The sequence below is a fragment of the Carcharhinus amblyrhynchos genome, chromosome 9 (assembly GCF_965287045.1).
Source record: "Carcharhinus amblyrhynchos chromosome 9, sCarAmb.v2.hapA, whole genome shotgun sequence".
NCBI lineage: Eukaryota > Metazoa > Chordata > Chondrichthyes > Carcharhiniformes > Carcharhinidae > Carcharhinus > Carcharhinus amblyrhynchos.
The window spans coordinates 53,293,302-53,310,324 of record NC_137332.1 but is presented as its reverse complement, the minus strand read 5'-3'; the positions used below and the strand labels follow the sequence as shown (position 1 = coordinate 53,310,324).

General features: G+C 44.2%; 1 protein-coding gene across 13 annotated transcripts in view; it reads left to right on the top strand.

The window, feature by feature from the left end:
• The window catches only part of pde4dip (phosphodiesterase 4D interacting protein), a 445,155-nt gene that overhangs the window by 284,762 nt on the left and 143,370 nt on the right, over nucleotides 1–17,023 (top strand). For 12 of the 13 annotated variants that reach the window (XM_080195665.1, XM_080195662.1, XM_080195664.1 and 9 more), the window contains 8 exons: nucleotides 5,420–5,533; nucleotides 7,001–7,138; nucleotides 9,786–9,965; nucleotides 13,448–13,642; nucleotides 14,048–14,236; nucleotides 14,546–14,651; nucleotides 15,304–15,431; nucleotides 16,721–16,837. In XM_080195665.1, the coding sequence (XP_080051791.1) occupies nucleotides 5,420–5,533; nucleotides 7,001–7,138; nucleotides 9,786–9,965; nucleotides 13,448–13,642; nucleotides 14,048–14,236; nucleotides 14,546–14,651; nucleotides 15,304–15,431; nucleotides 16,721–16,837 (1,167 nt within the window). The remainder of the gene's footprint in view (nucleotides 1–5,419; nucleotides 5,534–7,000; nucleotides 7,139–9,785; nucleotides 9,966–13,447; nucleotides 13,643–14,047; nucleotides 14,237–14,545; nucleotides 14,652–15,303; nucleotides 15,432–16,720; nucleotides 16,838–17,023) is intronic. The other variant, XM_080195654.1, reaches the window with a different exon arrangement.

Here is a 17,023-nt window from a genome sequence, read left to right as displayed (position 1 = left end):
CTGTCATCTGGGAGTCCTGCTTTAGAATGCTCAGATTGGCGAGCAGCTCTGTAGTCCCACTGCTAGGACCATGGCCAGTTCCCCATCACCCTCCCCCAATCGTTGGCCCCGACTCTCGATTGCTGGCATCAACCCCCAATCAAAAACCCCACCAACAGGTCCCTGACCAAGATGCAGAATTCTCCCCTCCCCACCCTCCTACTGACCCCTCCTGCTTAGAACCCCCAGCTGGTCTGGCCTTACTCCCTTGGCACTGCCTGGTGCCCAGTGGGCAGTGCCACTATGCCAGGCTAGCACTGCCCAAGGGGTGCTACTCACTCCTGCCCTTGACCACTGAGGGGCTTCAAGGCCTCCAGTTCCACCAGTGAGACCATCACATCAGATGCCCATTGGTGGGGAGTATCTGTGATCTTCGCCAGTGAGGACCTCCACCTACAAGGTTTGAAAACTCAGTGAGCCCGGACTGTAATTTCCTGGGCTCGCTAATTATATAAATATTGTGATTAATTTAATTGGCTTTGCACTCTTTGAAGATGACAATGGCCTGGGAGGACCATGGTTCGCATTTTTCGTCTCCCACTCAAAATTCCTGTCTCACTGTGCTAATCGACCAGCGCAGCGGGACAGACAGATCATGCCCCAAATGTCTGGGAGTTTGGACAGGCCAACCTGGCACACCTCAGTAAGGGTGGATAGTGGGAATGGGGGGGGGCCCCTGAGTCCTGTTGGTTAGCGGGGATGGTTAAGGAGGGGGTATGATCTTAGGTAGGTTGCCCCCAATGGGCACAGGAACCTATCAGAGGAGAACGCCTTTGCCTGACAGCCTAGATGTTGAAAATTGCCAGGTTGCACCTCCACCTAACCTACATGTCTTTGGAGTGTGGGAGGAAACCGGAGCACCCAGAGGAAACCCCCGCAGATACGGGGAGAACGTGAAAACTCCACAGTCACCCAAGCCTGTAATCGAAACTGGGACCCTGGCTCTGTGCAGTCAGTGGGAAGCTGATTGTTTTTTATGAACCGTCCCTGTCCTCAACTATGGCAGTGAGGGACTCTCAAATTCAATGTCATATTAAAAAGGACAAGGGTAGTTCTGTCACTTTCTAGCCCTGCGCCTGTCCCCAACCAACACCTGAGAGACATAACAACATAAGAAACAGGAGCAGGAGTAGGCCATCTAGCCCTTCGAGCCTGCCCCGCCATTCAATAAGATCATGGCTGATCTGTCGTGGCTCAGTTCCACATTCCCGCCCTCTCCCCACAACCCTTAATCCCCTCGCTTATCAAAAACCCATCAACCCGCGTCTTAAAAATATTTAGCGAGGCAGCCTCCACCACCTCAACGGGCAGAGATTTCCAGAGATTCACCACCCTTTGAGTGAAGAAGTTCCTCCTCAACTCCGTTCTAAACCGCCCCCCCTTTATCTTGAGGCTGTGCCCCCTAGTCCTACTGTCCTTTCTGAGCGGGAAGAGTCTCTCCACCTCTATCCTATCCATCCCATTCATCATCTTATATGTCTCAATGAGATCTCCCCTCATTCTTCTAAACTCTAACGAGTACAAGCCTAGTTTATTCAGCCTCTCCTCATAGCTCAACCCCCTCAACTCCGGTATCAGCCTAGTAAACCTCCTCTGCACTCCCTCCAAGGCCAAAATATCCTTGCATAAGTACGGAGACCAAAACTGCACACAGTACTCCAGCTGCGGCCTCACCAATGCCCTATACAGCCGCAGCAAGACCTCCCTACTTTTATATTCAATCCCCCTCGCTATGAAGGCCAGCATCCCATTCGCCTTCCTGACCACCTGCTGCACCTGCAGGCTGGGTTTTTGCAACTCATGCACAAGGACCCCAAGGTCCCTCTGCACCATCGCCTGCTGCAGTTTTTCGCCATGTAAGTAATAGTCCTTCCTACCAAAGTGGACCACCTCACACTTGCCAACATTAAATTCCATTTGCCATTTCCTGGCCCATTCGCCCAGCCTATCTAGATCCTTCTGCAGACTCTCCACACCCTCCGCGCAATTTGCCATTCCACCAATCTTGGTGTCATCAGCAAATTTCGACACCATACGCTCAGTTCCCTCCTCCAGATCATCTGTATAAATGGTAAATAGCTGAGGCCCCAGCACCGACCCCTGGGGCACTCCACTAGTCACCAACCACCAATCCGAATAGCGCCCATTAACCCCCACTCTCTGCCTCCTATTTGACAACCAATCCTCTATCCACGCTAACACCCTACCCCCAACTCCATGCCCCCTTACCTTCTGCAATAACCTCTTGTGAGGTACCTTGTCAAACGCCTTCTGAAAATCAAGAAAGACCACATCCACCGGCTCTCCTCTATCCACCGCCCTAGACACATCCTCATAGAACTCCAATAAATTTGTCAGACACGACTTCCCCTTAACAAAACGGTGCTGCGTCTGCTCTATCAAGCAATTCCCCTTAAGATGCCTTGCTATTTGCTCCTCGATGACGGATTCTAACATTTTACCTACAACAGACGTTAAACTAACCGGCCTATAATTCCCTGCCTTTTGCCTGGCACCCTTCTTAAACAACAGCGTAACATTAGCCGCTTTCCAATCTTCCGGCACTTCCCCGGAATCCAGCGACGTTTGGAAAATAACCACCAAGGCATCCACTATCACCTCCGCCATTTCTTTCAGAACCCTCGGATGCATTCCATCCGGTCCTGGGGACTTGTCCACAATCAGTCCCTCCAGTCTGTCGAGCACTGCTTCTCTAGTAACAATAATGTCGTTGAGACCCTCCAGTCCTACCACCTTTCCATGGCTAACACCCAGCAAATTATTCACGTCTTCCTCCGTGAAGACCGAAACAAAAAAGTTATTCAAGACCTCAGCCATTCCCCCATCCCCTACCACTAAGTCCCCCCTCTCATCCTCTAAGGGTCCAACGTTCACCCTAGCCAGCCTCTTCCTTTTTATATATTTATAAAAACTCTTGCTATCCTTTTTTATATTAAGCGCTAGCCCAGCTTCATAGTTTCTCCTACCCTTCTTTATCAACTTCTTTGTCAATCTTTGTTGACATTTAAACCTCTCCCAATCCTCTTCTCGCCCACTACTCTTAGCTACTCTAAACGCCTCCGCTTTTAATTTAACACTTTCCTTCACCTCCTTCGTTATCCATGGCTTATTACCTCTCCTCCTATGGTCCTTTTTAACCATTGGAATAAATTTCTGCTGAGCACCAAGAAAGATCTCCTTAAAGATCCTCCACTGCTCCTCAGCAGACCTACCTTCCAACGCGCTCCCCCAGTCAACATTCGCCAATTCTTCTCTCATCCTACCATACTCCCCTCTGTTCAAACAAAGGATGCGTGTCTGGGAACCCACTTTCTCCTCCTCCATCTGCATCAGAAACTCCACCATACAATGATCACTCTCCCCAAGAGGATCCTTCACCGCAAGGTCCCTAATTCTACCCGCCTCATTACATAGCACCAGATCCAAGATAGCTCGCTCCCTCGTCGGCTCCAACACGCACTGTTCAAAGAAACTATCCCGGCAGCATTCCAAGAACTCCTCCTCGAGCCCACCGCGTCCAACATGGGTCGACCAATCAATATGTAGATTGAAATCTCCCATAATTATGGCCGTTCCATTCCTGCACGCCGCACTTATTTGCGCGTTAACATCCCGCCCCACCTCCAGATCATTACTTGGGGGCCTATAGACGACACCCACCAGCGTCTTCCTCCCTTTGCTGTTCCTAATCTCCACCCACAACGATTCCACATTCTGCTCTTTGGTTCCTATATCATCCCTTGCTACCACCCTGATGCTATCCTTAATCAGCAGAGCTACGCCCCCCACTTGTTCCTCCAGCCTATCCTTCCTAAACACTTGATACCCCTGGACATTCTGCTCCCAGTCTCTGTCACCTTGCAGCCACGTCTCTGTAATGGCCACCAGATCATATCCATTTGTGCCGATCTGCGCCACCAGCTCATCCACTTTATTCCGAATGCTTCGTGCATTCAGATAAAGCGCCTTCATCCCAGCTTTCACCTGGCCCCTATTTGCCAGCACGCCACCAACCATACTCACGCTCCCTACTCCCTTTATTATTGGGACGTCCTCGGCCTCTTCCCTTACCTGAACCGTCTCCTTAACTTTAGACCCCGTAATGTCACCTACCCTCGCACCCTTCCCCCCCCCTAATTAGTTTAAAGCCCTGTCTACAGTCCTATTTACACGATTCGCCAGGACTCTGGTCCCAGCACAGTTCAGACCAACCCCATCCCGCCCGAACAGGTCCCACCTACCCCAGCCAGGGACCCCGGTTTGATTCCTGGCTCTGGTCATTGTGTGGAGTTTGCACATTCTCCCCAAACTGTGTGAGTTTCCTTCGTGCGCTCTGGTTTCCTCTCACAGTCCAAAGATGTGCAGGTTAGGTGGATTGACCATGCTAAAATTGCCCCTTACTGTCAGGGAGACTGGCTAGGGTGAATGCACAGGGTTGTGGGGATTGAGCCTGGGTGGGATTGTGGTCAGTGTATACTTGCTGGGCTGAATGGCCTCTTGCTACACTGTAGATTCTATGATACTGATGCCAATGCCCCATAAATTCAGACTCTAATTCATTTCACTGTGTTATCATCTGCTAAGAAGGAAGGAAGCATTGGATTAAGAGAGAAAGAGAAGAGGCAGAAAAGAGTGTTGTAAAGAAACATTTTGTATTTTTAAATTTTCATCCATAATTAAAATCTGATGATATGGGGCTGCACACTTGTAAGATTTAATTCTCAGCGACTGAGAGGTTGTTTGTCAAAAGTTATGATATATTATTGCAAAAAATGTACTTGCGTGGAATTGAACAAGCCTGACTTTTTCTAACATCTTTAGTTGTTGTCTCATCACGTACACCTTTCCATGTGTTTCAGTGGTAGGTCTCTTATCAAGATACTGGTAAAGTACAGTTCCTGGAAGGGCAAGTTAACTTGGACAATGACTTCCTGACATACTCATTAAATGTTCATTTGTGGTGGCTGACTTGCATTTTAATAACAGTGAATACTAATAGTCTCAAAATTGTTTCTACAGAAATTGTGTAAAAACTAAAGTTCCATTGTGCCAGAAATCTGCCTGAACCTTTCTGAAATCATGGTACAATGGACAAAGGCAATTTTACTGTTTCCAACACCAGTCCTACAGTGAGTGAGCAATCAGGTTTCAAAATTATTATGGGGATTTTAGTGCTGACCTTCATGTTGATTGGGAGTTGGGTTCACACAGCCTTAACACTTCATTTAGATCCTTTCGCACCCACTGCAGAGAGATTTTAATTTTAGTAACCTGAACAGGAGACAGCCAGGTGTCCAAGGTGGAAGAATTCTGATGTAAAACCAAAGATTTCCAAGTAATTCTTTTTGTATGTTCGCAGCAATATATTGAACTCTTTGAATGCCAGCAAAGTGAAGAAGAAGGCAGAGAAGAAAGAGATGCACTGGTAGATAAACTCCGAGAACGTATCAAAGAGAGAGATAAAGCTCTGGAGGTAGGTCAGCGTATCTTGCTTTCTATTTACTTATACTAATGAACAAACGATATTGTTTATTTCTCAATTGTATCTTTTTAGGCAGTGACCGTTCATTCCTCTAAACTTTTCATGACTAAGTTATAAGGAAGCCTGTACTTTATTTTGAAAGTAATATTCCTTTAATCCTCAGTTTTGCTTAAATGTTCTTTCACATTTCTGCACAATATTGCACAATCTTGGGGATGGGGACAGTTATTCATTAGAAAGAATGGACTGAATCTTCCGAGCAGCGGCAATGCTGACCATGTGAATCGGATCTTGGTTTAATATTGCATTTAAGAGATGGTATATTCGACATTGCAGAACTCCCAAGTAAATCAGCCCAGATTATGTATTCAAGTAGTTGTGTTGGATTCAAACCCACACTAGGGTTTGAGTGCTACCAACTGAGCTAAAGCTGGAATCATACGAATTATTGGTGGAAACAATGTGAGCAAAATAGGTTGATCAGCATGGGGTTAGGAGTCAAAAGTTAACATGCCTGAAGGGAAACTTAAGACTAAAAGAACATTTGTCCCCTCATAGTGTAAGTGGAAGTGTTTGAGACGGACAACTGCCTATGGTTAAATAATGAAGGCTTAAGTATAGATAAACATGCAGGTATTTTGCTTGATTACTTTTAGGAATTGGAGTATTTTTGATGAACATCCCCTCAGGAGATTAAGAGGAGGCTATTAAATCACTCAGAACCCATTCACTTGTAGAGTCAAAATCAGGCCCTAATTACTTGTGGTAGAGTTTTAAATGTGCGGAAAAAAAATATGGGCAGCACGATGACACAGTGGTTAGCACTGCTGCCTCACAGTGCGAGGGACCCAGGTTCAATTCCCAGCTTGGATCACTGTCTGTGTGGAGTTTGCACATTTTCCCTGTGTCTGCATGGGTTACCTCCAGGTTCTCCAGTTTCCTCCCACTGTCCAAAGATGTGCAGGTTAGGTGAATTGGCCACGCTAAGTTCTCCTTCAGTATGCCCGAGCAGGCACTGGAGCGTGGGAACTAGGGGATTTTCACTGTAACTTCATTGCAGTGTGAATGAAAATAAACTTTAGCTTGAGGAACGGAATATACTTTTAATATTCCAAACTTTCTTTTGTCAATACTTTCAGGTTCTTGGAGAAATCACATTTGTCCATTATCCAATTAAGTTTATTGGGAAAGTAGTGAATAGATCCTTGTGATTAAGGAACATTTTAGAAATGCTTTCAGTGGCAGAAAAACAGAGCGGCAACATTACAATTTACATTTCTATGACATCTTTAACATAGCAAACTTACCAAAGCACTCACTAACAATTTACTACTCATTTGTCACAGCTCCAAAGTATTTTTGGTCCCACATTTTAAGATTTGTGTAACTTTCTGAGAATCGGGAGAGTGTATCTATCTTATAAGTGAGTTGGAGATCACTTATGCTGTTTCTTTCCAGCATGCTATTGATGAGAAGTTCAGTACCTTGGAAGAAAAGGAGAGTGAAATACAGCAGCTGCACTTGGCTCTACGTGAGAAAGAAAGGGATCTAGAGAGATTCCGCTGCATCTTCTCCAATAATGAAGAGACTATTAATGTAAGTGGACACACTGAACATTTTTATTTATATCTGTAGGAAATAAAAAGGATGGAGTGATCAACTAAAGCAGAGAAAGGATCAAATTCATTCAGTTTGATCGAATCTTGTTTATTATGCTTCTGCTGAAACCGTGGGGCTATCTTCAGTTCAAAACTCAATTTCCTAATGGGTGGTCTTTACTGAGCCTCTTCCCTGAGTAGTAGAAGTGTGGTCCCTCCACATTGGAAACAGTTTGTTAAGAGCTTCTAGGACCCCATTGGGACAGGAGAATGATATGTTACTTAATATTGTCACAGTCCGCTCTTTGACTTTCCCAGCATTCTCCTGCACAGCCCTCCTCAGATCAGCACTGCTTTCAGCTGCACCAAACCCTCCTTCTGCAGTACTTTGCGTCACCATTTGAATAGCCAAATCCTTCATCCTATCTTGCACCCATGCCTCACAGTCCCCTCCACAGATGTTGTCTTGCCCATCCCTCCATATAAGCTAATATGAACACTCACACTTCTGCATCTTCTCCTTGAAAGAGAAGAAAGTACATAGTTTGGCAGGAGGCACAGACCTGGGGTGTGTTAGGGATTTAGGGTGTGTCACAATTTGGGATATGTTGGACGAATGGCCCTTCAGTGTCAGCCATGCATGCCCACTTGATCCATGGAAAAGGAGCTTTTGTTCCAGGGGCCTAAAAATGTCAGCAGCGACCTGCCTTGCAAGCCTGAGCCTCTTGTGGCACTGGTGCTCATCTGTGTCAACAGAGTCGATCCTCTACCTGTGGACCCTATGTGTAGACTCTGCTTGGGATCTCACCTCTTTTCAGTTGGATTTTGATATCCATCCCCTCTGTCTATGGAGAGATATATGATTGAGGCGAAGGCATTTGATGCTGCTGTTGGTATTATTGCTGCTGATGCTGTTGGAGCGGTTCTTGCTGTTGTGACCTCTATTCTTGACCGTCAGCTAGAACTCCATAAGCTTCTCATGCTGTGTTGAAAACTGACAGCAGTATAATGCTGCTCGACAAATGAAGTGTCTTCCAAGAAGTTAGCAATCAGCTGTCATGCAATGACTGCATTCATTGAGAGAGAGGTGCTTTCAGCAGCAATCAATGGCCACAGCTGGAGTTCTTCACTGTAACCGGTCAAACTGAAAACTTTCCAACTTGTCAGTTTCGCTAATGAAGCTTTTCACACTGTGTCTTCCCCTCGGTAAACCTGGTGATATGCAGACACAGCGTAACAACTGGATGTACTTGGTAAGGAAGAAATTCATGGTTGTAAAGATTCTCAGTCGCTTTTTTGATCACCTCAACTGCTTTCCTGCCCGGACCCATTGGGTTTACTGTCACCCAACCTTCAGAAAGTCGGAATAAGGTGAGACAGTGGCTGGTATTCTGTGACCTTGCTCGGGCGAGGCTCATAAAATCCTGCCTGAGGCCAATAGGCAATTCGGTTCCGTGAGCCGCGTTAAAATTCCGGCCTGTGTCAGGATCCTGACACAACCTAATTTCCAGAATTTTCCCAGCCCCGCACAGACTTGAACTCACCTCTTACTAGTTGTAAAAATTCTACCCTCCTTGACTTGTCTTTATCTTTAAAACCATATTGCACCTCTCTCATTGAAAATAGCCCTTTTACTGCTTTACAGAATTTTTTGACAGCCCATTGTCTCTAGCTGGTGGTCATCATTTTAGCTGCTGGCCAAAATCATTAAATCTCTCAATTCAGTGTCCTAACCCTTGTTTTCATATCCTGATCAAAATGAAAAAAATTAATAAATAGAAGACTTCTCTTTTGTTCCAACGTTAAAAATAATCCCAACTCACAAAGCCTTGATGTGTTGACCTTGATATTTGACTTTAGTCAGAAGCAGCAATTTATGTGATTTCATCACCTAATGATGAAAGGTCGTTGATGATCTCATTAGAGCAGAAAATGCTGATGTCACTGAGGTTCGAGTACTCTGAAGGAAAAGATGGAATTTTTGTATGCAACCTTGCACCACTTCCAGAACATCCCACTGACTTACTTTTGAAATGTAGTCACTAAGGGATTGTGTACACAACATGGTCCCACAAAGAGCAGTGAGATGACCATGTTAGCCGACACCAAGCGAGCTTTCCTATTCTTGTTTGAATAGTGCCATAGGGTCATTTACATCCATGTAAGTAGGCAGAAAACCCATTGGATTAATGTCTCATCTGTTAAAATGTCTGACAGTACTGCATTCTGCGGCACTTCACTGACATGTCTACCTCACTTTTGTGCTCACGTCCTGAAATGGGGCTGTTGACTCTTCTTATCATACTTGGCTTTGAATCCAAATGTTATCACTGAGCCAAGGCTGACAATGTTGTTTATTTTTACTTTGCTGATGAAAAGAGAAAAGTAATAAGTCTAAAGCCTGAAAAATAAATAAAATAATACAAGGGTGAGGTGATGGGAAGTGGGGACTGGTTTATATCTTAATAGAAATTGCTGAAACCCAGTGAGTTGCATTCAGTTTACAGAGTTCCTGCTGTTGTGCTGTATTATACACTGAGCAATTGTGAGAAATGTTTGTGCCACATCCGAAATGACAGATTTAAATAAGCTGAATAGCTGTGACCTGAACTGATTGTGAAACTTTTTATTCTCTGATTTTTCAGAGTCTAGAGAGCCTCATGAAAGGGAAGGACCTGGAGTTGGAGCAGATTACAATGGCATACAAGAATCTGCAGTGGCTGAAACAGGAAATGGAAGCGAAACATGCTCACTCCCTGAAAGAAAAGGACGCAGTCAGCAGTCAGCTGCAGGCAGCACTACACAACAGTAACAAGGAAGTTGAGGTAAGGAACTCACTGGGCCACGAAAATTAAAGTTCCATTAAATCGTTGACCATACAAATCCTATTCATGGTGCTACAATAGAATATATTTCTGAAAATTACAATAGTAATGAAAATCAATTCCAAAATATTACAGTGATAACCAACTGGGTTGTTTTTGAATATTTTACAGTAGGGTACTGATGTTTGTAATCAGCCCAGGGTCCATATCATGCAAAGTTTTGTGTGCTGTAAACATGAGAAGAGCTGTGGTCCACGTGTTTTTGATCTGTTCAGAGACTGTTTAACTATCGGTTATTATCCTTTCCTAAAATCCTGTTAACAGGTCTGTCTACGTGGAAAGTAAATAGGCTATATTGAAATTTAGGACTCTAAAATAACTGGAGGGGGAGCTACTCCCCCCTCCCAGCCTGTTATGTCTTTCATGAAGATCAAAGCTGGTTTTCTATTTCAACTCCAAATTCTTGCACTTTCCCACATCTCTTGATTCCCTAATGTCCAAATATCATTCAGTCTCACAGGGGCGATCTTACCAGCTCGTCACACTGGGAGGGGGGGATGGGAGATTGATGTCTGGGTGAGTGGGGGCAATGCCAGATCTCCAGTGCACTTGTACACAATGCACTGTGCGATCAGGGTGCCTACACAGTAGCACCCTTATAGTTCAGTAACTGACTTCCCAATGCGAATAGGCTCCCTCCCTCTCTCTCTCTCTTTCTTCCCCCCCACCTTTTTTTTCACTGGCGAGAATCACATTTTGCCCCTTTTTCAAAATGACATACAGTTCATATCGTGAGCGTGGAAGCTTGAGCTTGCCCAAAATATGGGTGCGATTCTCTCCCATTTTCATGCTTGTTCGGTACTTAGAATGTTTTTTGGTAAGATTTCCCCCAATGCCTGAGTATCCTCAACTCCGGAGTATAAAATTGCAAAAATTCACAGCCCTCTGAATGAAGAAGTTCTCATCTCAATTTAATTTCAGTGTAACTATCAATGCTATAAATATTCATCCCAATCAATTAGTATGTTCCCATAAAATCCCTTTGTGCTGCAGTTGGTTTTGTGTAAACAAGTTGGGAATGTTTAAATAGTGCACATAGGAATTTTAGCTGAACTTGCTAATTAGTAGTTAACAAGGGAAATGAAATCCCTTTGTTGGAAAGTGTGTGCCCACCAATCAAACCATGGTACAGTGTGTGAGTGCATGTCTGAGAATTGGATTGTCCCTCAGTGATACACTTGTGCAAAACATCAATCTACATTCTGAAGTGCTGCCTCTTTAGAACATAGAACACTACAGCACAAACAGGCCCTTCGGCCCACGAGTTGCGCCGATCACATCAACACCTACCAATCTATAGACCTATCTATAACCCCCAATCCCATAAAACCCCATATACTCATCCAGAAGTCTTTTAAAAGACCCCAGCAAGTTCGCCTCCACCACCACTGACGGCAGCCGATTCCATTCACTCACCACCCTCTGAGTGAAAAACTTACCCCTAACATCACTTCTGTACTTGCCTCCCCGCACCTTAAATCTGTGTCCTCTCGTAGCGACCATTTCAACCCGGGGAAACAGCCTCTGAGAATCCACCCTATCTATTCCTCTCAACATTTTATAAACTTCTATCAGGTCGCCTCTCAACCTTCGTCTCTCCAGGGAAAAGAGACCCAGCTCCCTCAACCTAACTTCATAAGGCATGTCTCCCAGTCCAGGCAACATCCTTGTAAATCTCCTCTGTACCCTTTCAATAGCTTCTACGTCTTTCCTATAGTGAGGCGACCAGAACTGCGCACAATACTCCAAATGAGGCCTGACAAGGGTCTTATAAAGTTGCAGCATTACCTCCCGACTCCTAAACTCAATCCCTCGATTAATGAAGGCCAGTACACCATACGCCCTCTTGACCACCTCCTCCACCTGCGAGGCCGATTTAAGAGTCCTGTGGACCCGGACCCCAAGATCCTTCTGCTCTTCAACACTACTAAGACTCCTGCCCTTGATAGTGTACTCGTTCATCCCGTTGGTTCTGCCAAAATGCACGACTACGCATTTATCCGCGTTGAAGTCCATCTGCCACTTCTCTGCCCAGTCCTGCATCCTATTTATATCCTGCTGCAACCTTTGACATCCTTCCAGACCATCCACAACACCACCGACCTTCGTGTCATCAGCGAACTTACTTACCCATCCCTCCACTTCCTCATCCAGGTCATTTATGAAAATGACAAACAGCAAGGGTCCTAGAACAGATCCCTGGGGCACTCCACTGGTGACTGACCTCCATTCAGAAAAAGACCCATCCACAACCACTCTCAGCCTTCTGCAGGCAAGCCAGTTCTGGATCCACAAGGCCAAAGGCCCTTGGATCCCATGCCCTCTCACCTTCTCAAGAAGTCTTGCACGGGGGACCTTATCAAACGCCTTGCTGAAGTCCATGTACACCACGTCCACGGCACTTCCTTCGTCAATGTGTTCAGTCACATTATCGAAGAACTCAACTAGGCTCGTAAGGCACGACCTGCCCTTGACAAATCCATGCTGACTATTCCTGATCATGTCAAACCTCTCCAAATGCTCGTAAATCTTGTCCCTCAGAAGCCTCTCCATCAGCTTACCAACCACTGAGGTCTGACTCACCGGTCGGTAATTTCCCGGGCTATCTCTGTTCCCTTTCTTGAAAATAGGGACTACATCCGCAATCCTCCAATCTTCCGGAACCTCTCCCGTCTCCATTGACGACGCAAAGATCATCGCCAGGGGCTCTGTAATCACTTCCCTCGCCTCCCACAGTATCCTGGGGTACATCCCATCTGGTCCCGGCGACTTATCTATCTTGATAGAACTTTTGAATTCTAACACATCCTCCACCTTAATATCCACAAACTCAATCTTTTCCATCTGCTGCAAATCCGTAGCAAAATCTCCCAGATCAGCTTCCACCGTGAATACTGAGGCAAAGTACTCATTAAGCACCTCCGCCATTTCTTCTGGTTCCACACAGACCTTTCCCCCTTCACCTTTTATAGGTCCTATCCCTTCTCTTCTCATCCTTTTACCTTTCACATATTTATAGAAGGCCTTGGGATTCTCCTTAATCTTACCCGCCAAGGTCTTCTCATGACCCCTTCTGGCTCTCCTAATTTCCCTTTTAAGCTCCTTTCTACAGTCCTTATACTCCTCAAGATCCTTAACCTCTCCTAGTTCCCTGAACCTTTTGTACACCTTCCCTTTCCTCCTGACTAGGTTCAACACAGCCTTCGTGCACCACGGTTCCCGCAACCTACCAAAACCCCCTTGTCTCATCGGAACGTTGTCATGCAGAGCTCCAGACAAACATTCCTTGAATATCCGCCACCTTCCTTCGGCACTTTTCCCTAAGAACGCCTCCTTTCAGTTCATTTGTCCAAGTAACTTCCTGACTTCTTCGTATCTCCCCTTACTCCAGACAAACACCTTTGTTTATATTTCCCTGGCAGGATCTGACTGCAGCGTTGATGAAAAAGGTTAGTACTGGATCTGACGAGGTGGTGGAACAGCTGAGGCTGCGATTGCAGCTGAAGGAGAAAATGTTGCAGGAAGTGCTAACGGACAGAAGTATATTGACAGCTGATCACCAGCAAGAGGTTGCAGAGCTGCTGCAAACCATCCACTCCCATGATCAACAGATGAAGGTAATATGCTGCCTGACTGCTCTGTTTCAGATTGTATGGGTTATTTTCATAAACATCCAAAAGATGCATAGCATCAGACCCCTGTGTAGCACAATCTGTTGATTTAAAACACATTATGGGCCAAATGGCCTATCCCTGCTCCTAATTCGTACTTGGGGCTGCCTTTGTCCTTTGGAAGCTGCTTTTCAAATAACTTTCTTTGACTTATTTCCGTAATTAGTCTTTCGCGTTACTTCCTTATGTATAATATGGACAACACATCTAACAGTGCATTAATAACGCATTGCAATGTGAATGTTAGCAACTAAATAAAGAAAGGACAAATAATTTGTTCGTCTCTTTACAGGTGGCCAGATGCAGCACATTTTAATATAACTTCCTGGGTGTTATTTTTCTTTTGTTCAGGATGCAGCAGAGAGGTTGATGCATACTCTTGCTGAGAAGAACCGTGAACTTCAGACATTGCGTCATCAGCTGGTGGAGAAGGATCGCGCTGCAGCAAGTTTCACCAAACAGAATGTTTCTGCCTTGGAGATGCCAACAGAAATAGCCCGCCTCAAAGAACTTCTTCAGGAAAAGGATCGAATAATCCATGTAAGTCCTTCATGTTTGATGGATCAATAAAAGAAACCTGCCTTTGAATTTTGTTTTTGCATAATTGGGAGTGGGAAAGGGCATTGCAGCAAAAGCACAAAATGCAGCTGTAATTAGAGTTATGTGAGTCAATGCAATCAGCTATCTGTAACAACAGAATTAAGCACACACACTTGTAACAAGCCTAAGCCAGAAAAATTGGCAACAAAGAGATAAAGATACAAAAAATAAATTTCAAAGACCAGTTGTGAGTTTTTTTTTGAAGGGGATAATAATTTCTAAACCAGTTAATTGGAGCTGTATCTTTAGGAGCTGGTGCAGGATGGACAGAGCAATGATGAGCACTCTCTCCAGCCTGAGAGAATGGAAGCATCTGAACCCAGTGATGTCCAGCAGAACGTAAATGAAAAGGAAGGTAGGTAAAATTAAGCTACAATTGCAGGTCATTACCTCCTTAACTCATACCCAAAATAAGTTTCATAAACTATTTACTTTTCAGGATTTTGCCGATTGCATCTGTACTAATTGTCAATGGTGGCAAAATACAAACAGCAGCAGCAAGAGCAGACAGTTACCACAAAAGATGCTGACAGTACAAAAATACTCTTCAGTCAGCACTAAATGGAACTTATTTGCTAGTTTGACTTCTATAAGCTTTGAATGCAGATTGTGGGAAATGTATCATTGATGCAATTGAATCTGCTGTACTGGATCTTTGGCTTCAATTTTCCTTCTTTCATGCCTCGTACATAAATCACCAAAGGGACGGACCTGATCAGGGTAACAATGTGGCTTTGATGAAATTTCCTGTAGGTTCTTTGCTCAAACAGGGAATGGATTACTGCCTGAAATCGATTGTACTAATAATTAGGTTTAATCAGTTGCCCTCTACTCCAATACACAATCCACTGGAAACCGTGGGATGTTTTAAATCAGCATCTAGGTCTCAGTATTGCCTGCCTGTGCACAATAAGTAGAATGCAATAAACCTGTTGTGAGTTTAATCCTTTTGAAGGTTGTTTCCAATACGCTCTGTGTCAAGTGACCACATTTTTCTCTATTAACAGCAGTACTGACAGTCATAGATGGAGATGATGCAATGACTGATTCAGAACAAGATGACATCAGGCAGGTTGAGCTGGAACAGATGAAAGAGGAACTACAGCTTGTTTTGAAGAAGGAGAAAGAGACCAGGGTGAGTTTTAACATCACTATTACTGGTGGTGGGAAAATAGGCTGAGGTTGTCAAGTTTGGAGTGCTTTATGAAAAGCCTTGCCAAATGGTTAGGTGTCCTCATCAAAAGTGGTGATGTGGGACATTCTTGGGGAAGTGCAGAGCTCTGCTGGTACATATTTGAGTTCCAGATTTGTGTTGTTACTGGGAGGAAAGTGGAGGAATTACAGTTAATTTTGATGCTACTATACAGAGAGCAAGGAAGTTACTGAGATTTCCCCATTGTTGAACTCAACTGGAAAATGCGCATTGTGTGGATGTTGAACGAGACTCTGATGTTTCCCTGGTCAAATACCTGACAACACTTGATATTGACTTAAATGAAAAAAAGTTAATGCCTTAAGAAAAAGAAAGGAAGAAATTTGTGTGGAAAATTTTAAAAACAAGAAAATAAAAGTTACGTTTTTAAATCTTAAAGGTTGTTGGAAAAAGGGAGGAACCCTCAGGCATCAGATGGTATATGAAAACTGAGGTAAAATCCTACAGTCATTCAGGTGAATACAAACCAAGCTGGAGTAATATCCACACAGTTTTGTTACTCAGAATTATTGATGAAAGAGGGAACAAACTGACATAGGAAAACATCTCATTCAAAGTTAGGCAAGTAAGTTTTCTCTCAGAATTTGACAGGATTGAGAAAATGACAACTGCAGAATGAGGAACGAAGGAGAACTCAGCTGAAGAAAAGAAAAACGGTTTCAGAGAGGAAGATGGAAAAGTTTTGGTGAAAGAAAAGAGTTACTCAGCTGCATGTCCAGAGAACTGCAGTCAACCGCATGTTGTACGTTCCTCAGTGTATTTAGAATCAAGACTGAATAAACCAGCTATGATTCTGAATAGTTCATTGTTAAGACCTCCAAACTGAGAAACTTCTTTCCTCCTACTCCTGCATACTTTTAAAACTAAAATGGCTTCATTTAACAGCTACTCCTTTATTTAATTTGGCTTCTCTCTTGCTCTTTTCAGCCTTTAATGCCTTGCATTATGGGTGCTGTTTAAATTTCCTGCTTGAATCATGAGTATTAAGAAAATGTAAATTTTGGGACTTGGTGAATCATTAATGGCTACTATGCTGCTGACATTTCCCTCTTGTGGTGGGGACATGTCACTTGATTTTAAGTTAGATAAATGAAAAGTAGATAAGAAAGTAAATGAAATATTCTCTTACATTTTGAAATACTTTAAAATATTAATATTGATTAATATGAGGGCAGATATCTGAAGGTGATTTGTGTCTCTTTCATTCTCAGCTTGAGCTGGCCACGCTGCAGTCTGTCCTCTCCAACCAGCAAGAGCAGGTCCAACATCAGATTGTGGAGATTGAAACCCTCTCGAGCAACATTCGTATCAAGGAGGAGTGCATTAAGGTCCATTGTGATTCAAGCAGCAGTTGTTTTATGATGTATAGAAATTGTTAAGGATAGACAACTCGTTTGACAGGACATGCTGCTTATTCCTGGATTTGCCTTCTGTGACCAAGCTTTCGGTTTTCTCTCTGTTTGAAGTTACTAACTTTGTGTCAAGTTAGGGACAGTTCTGCGCACTGAGCACAT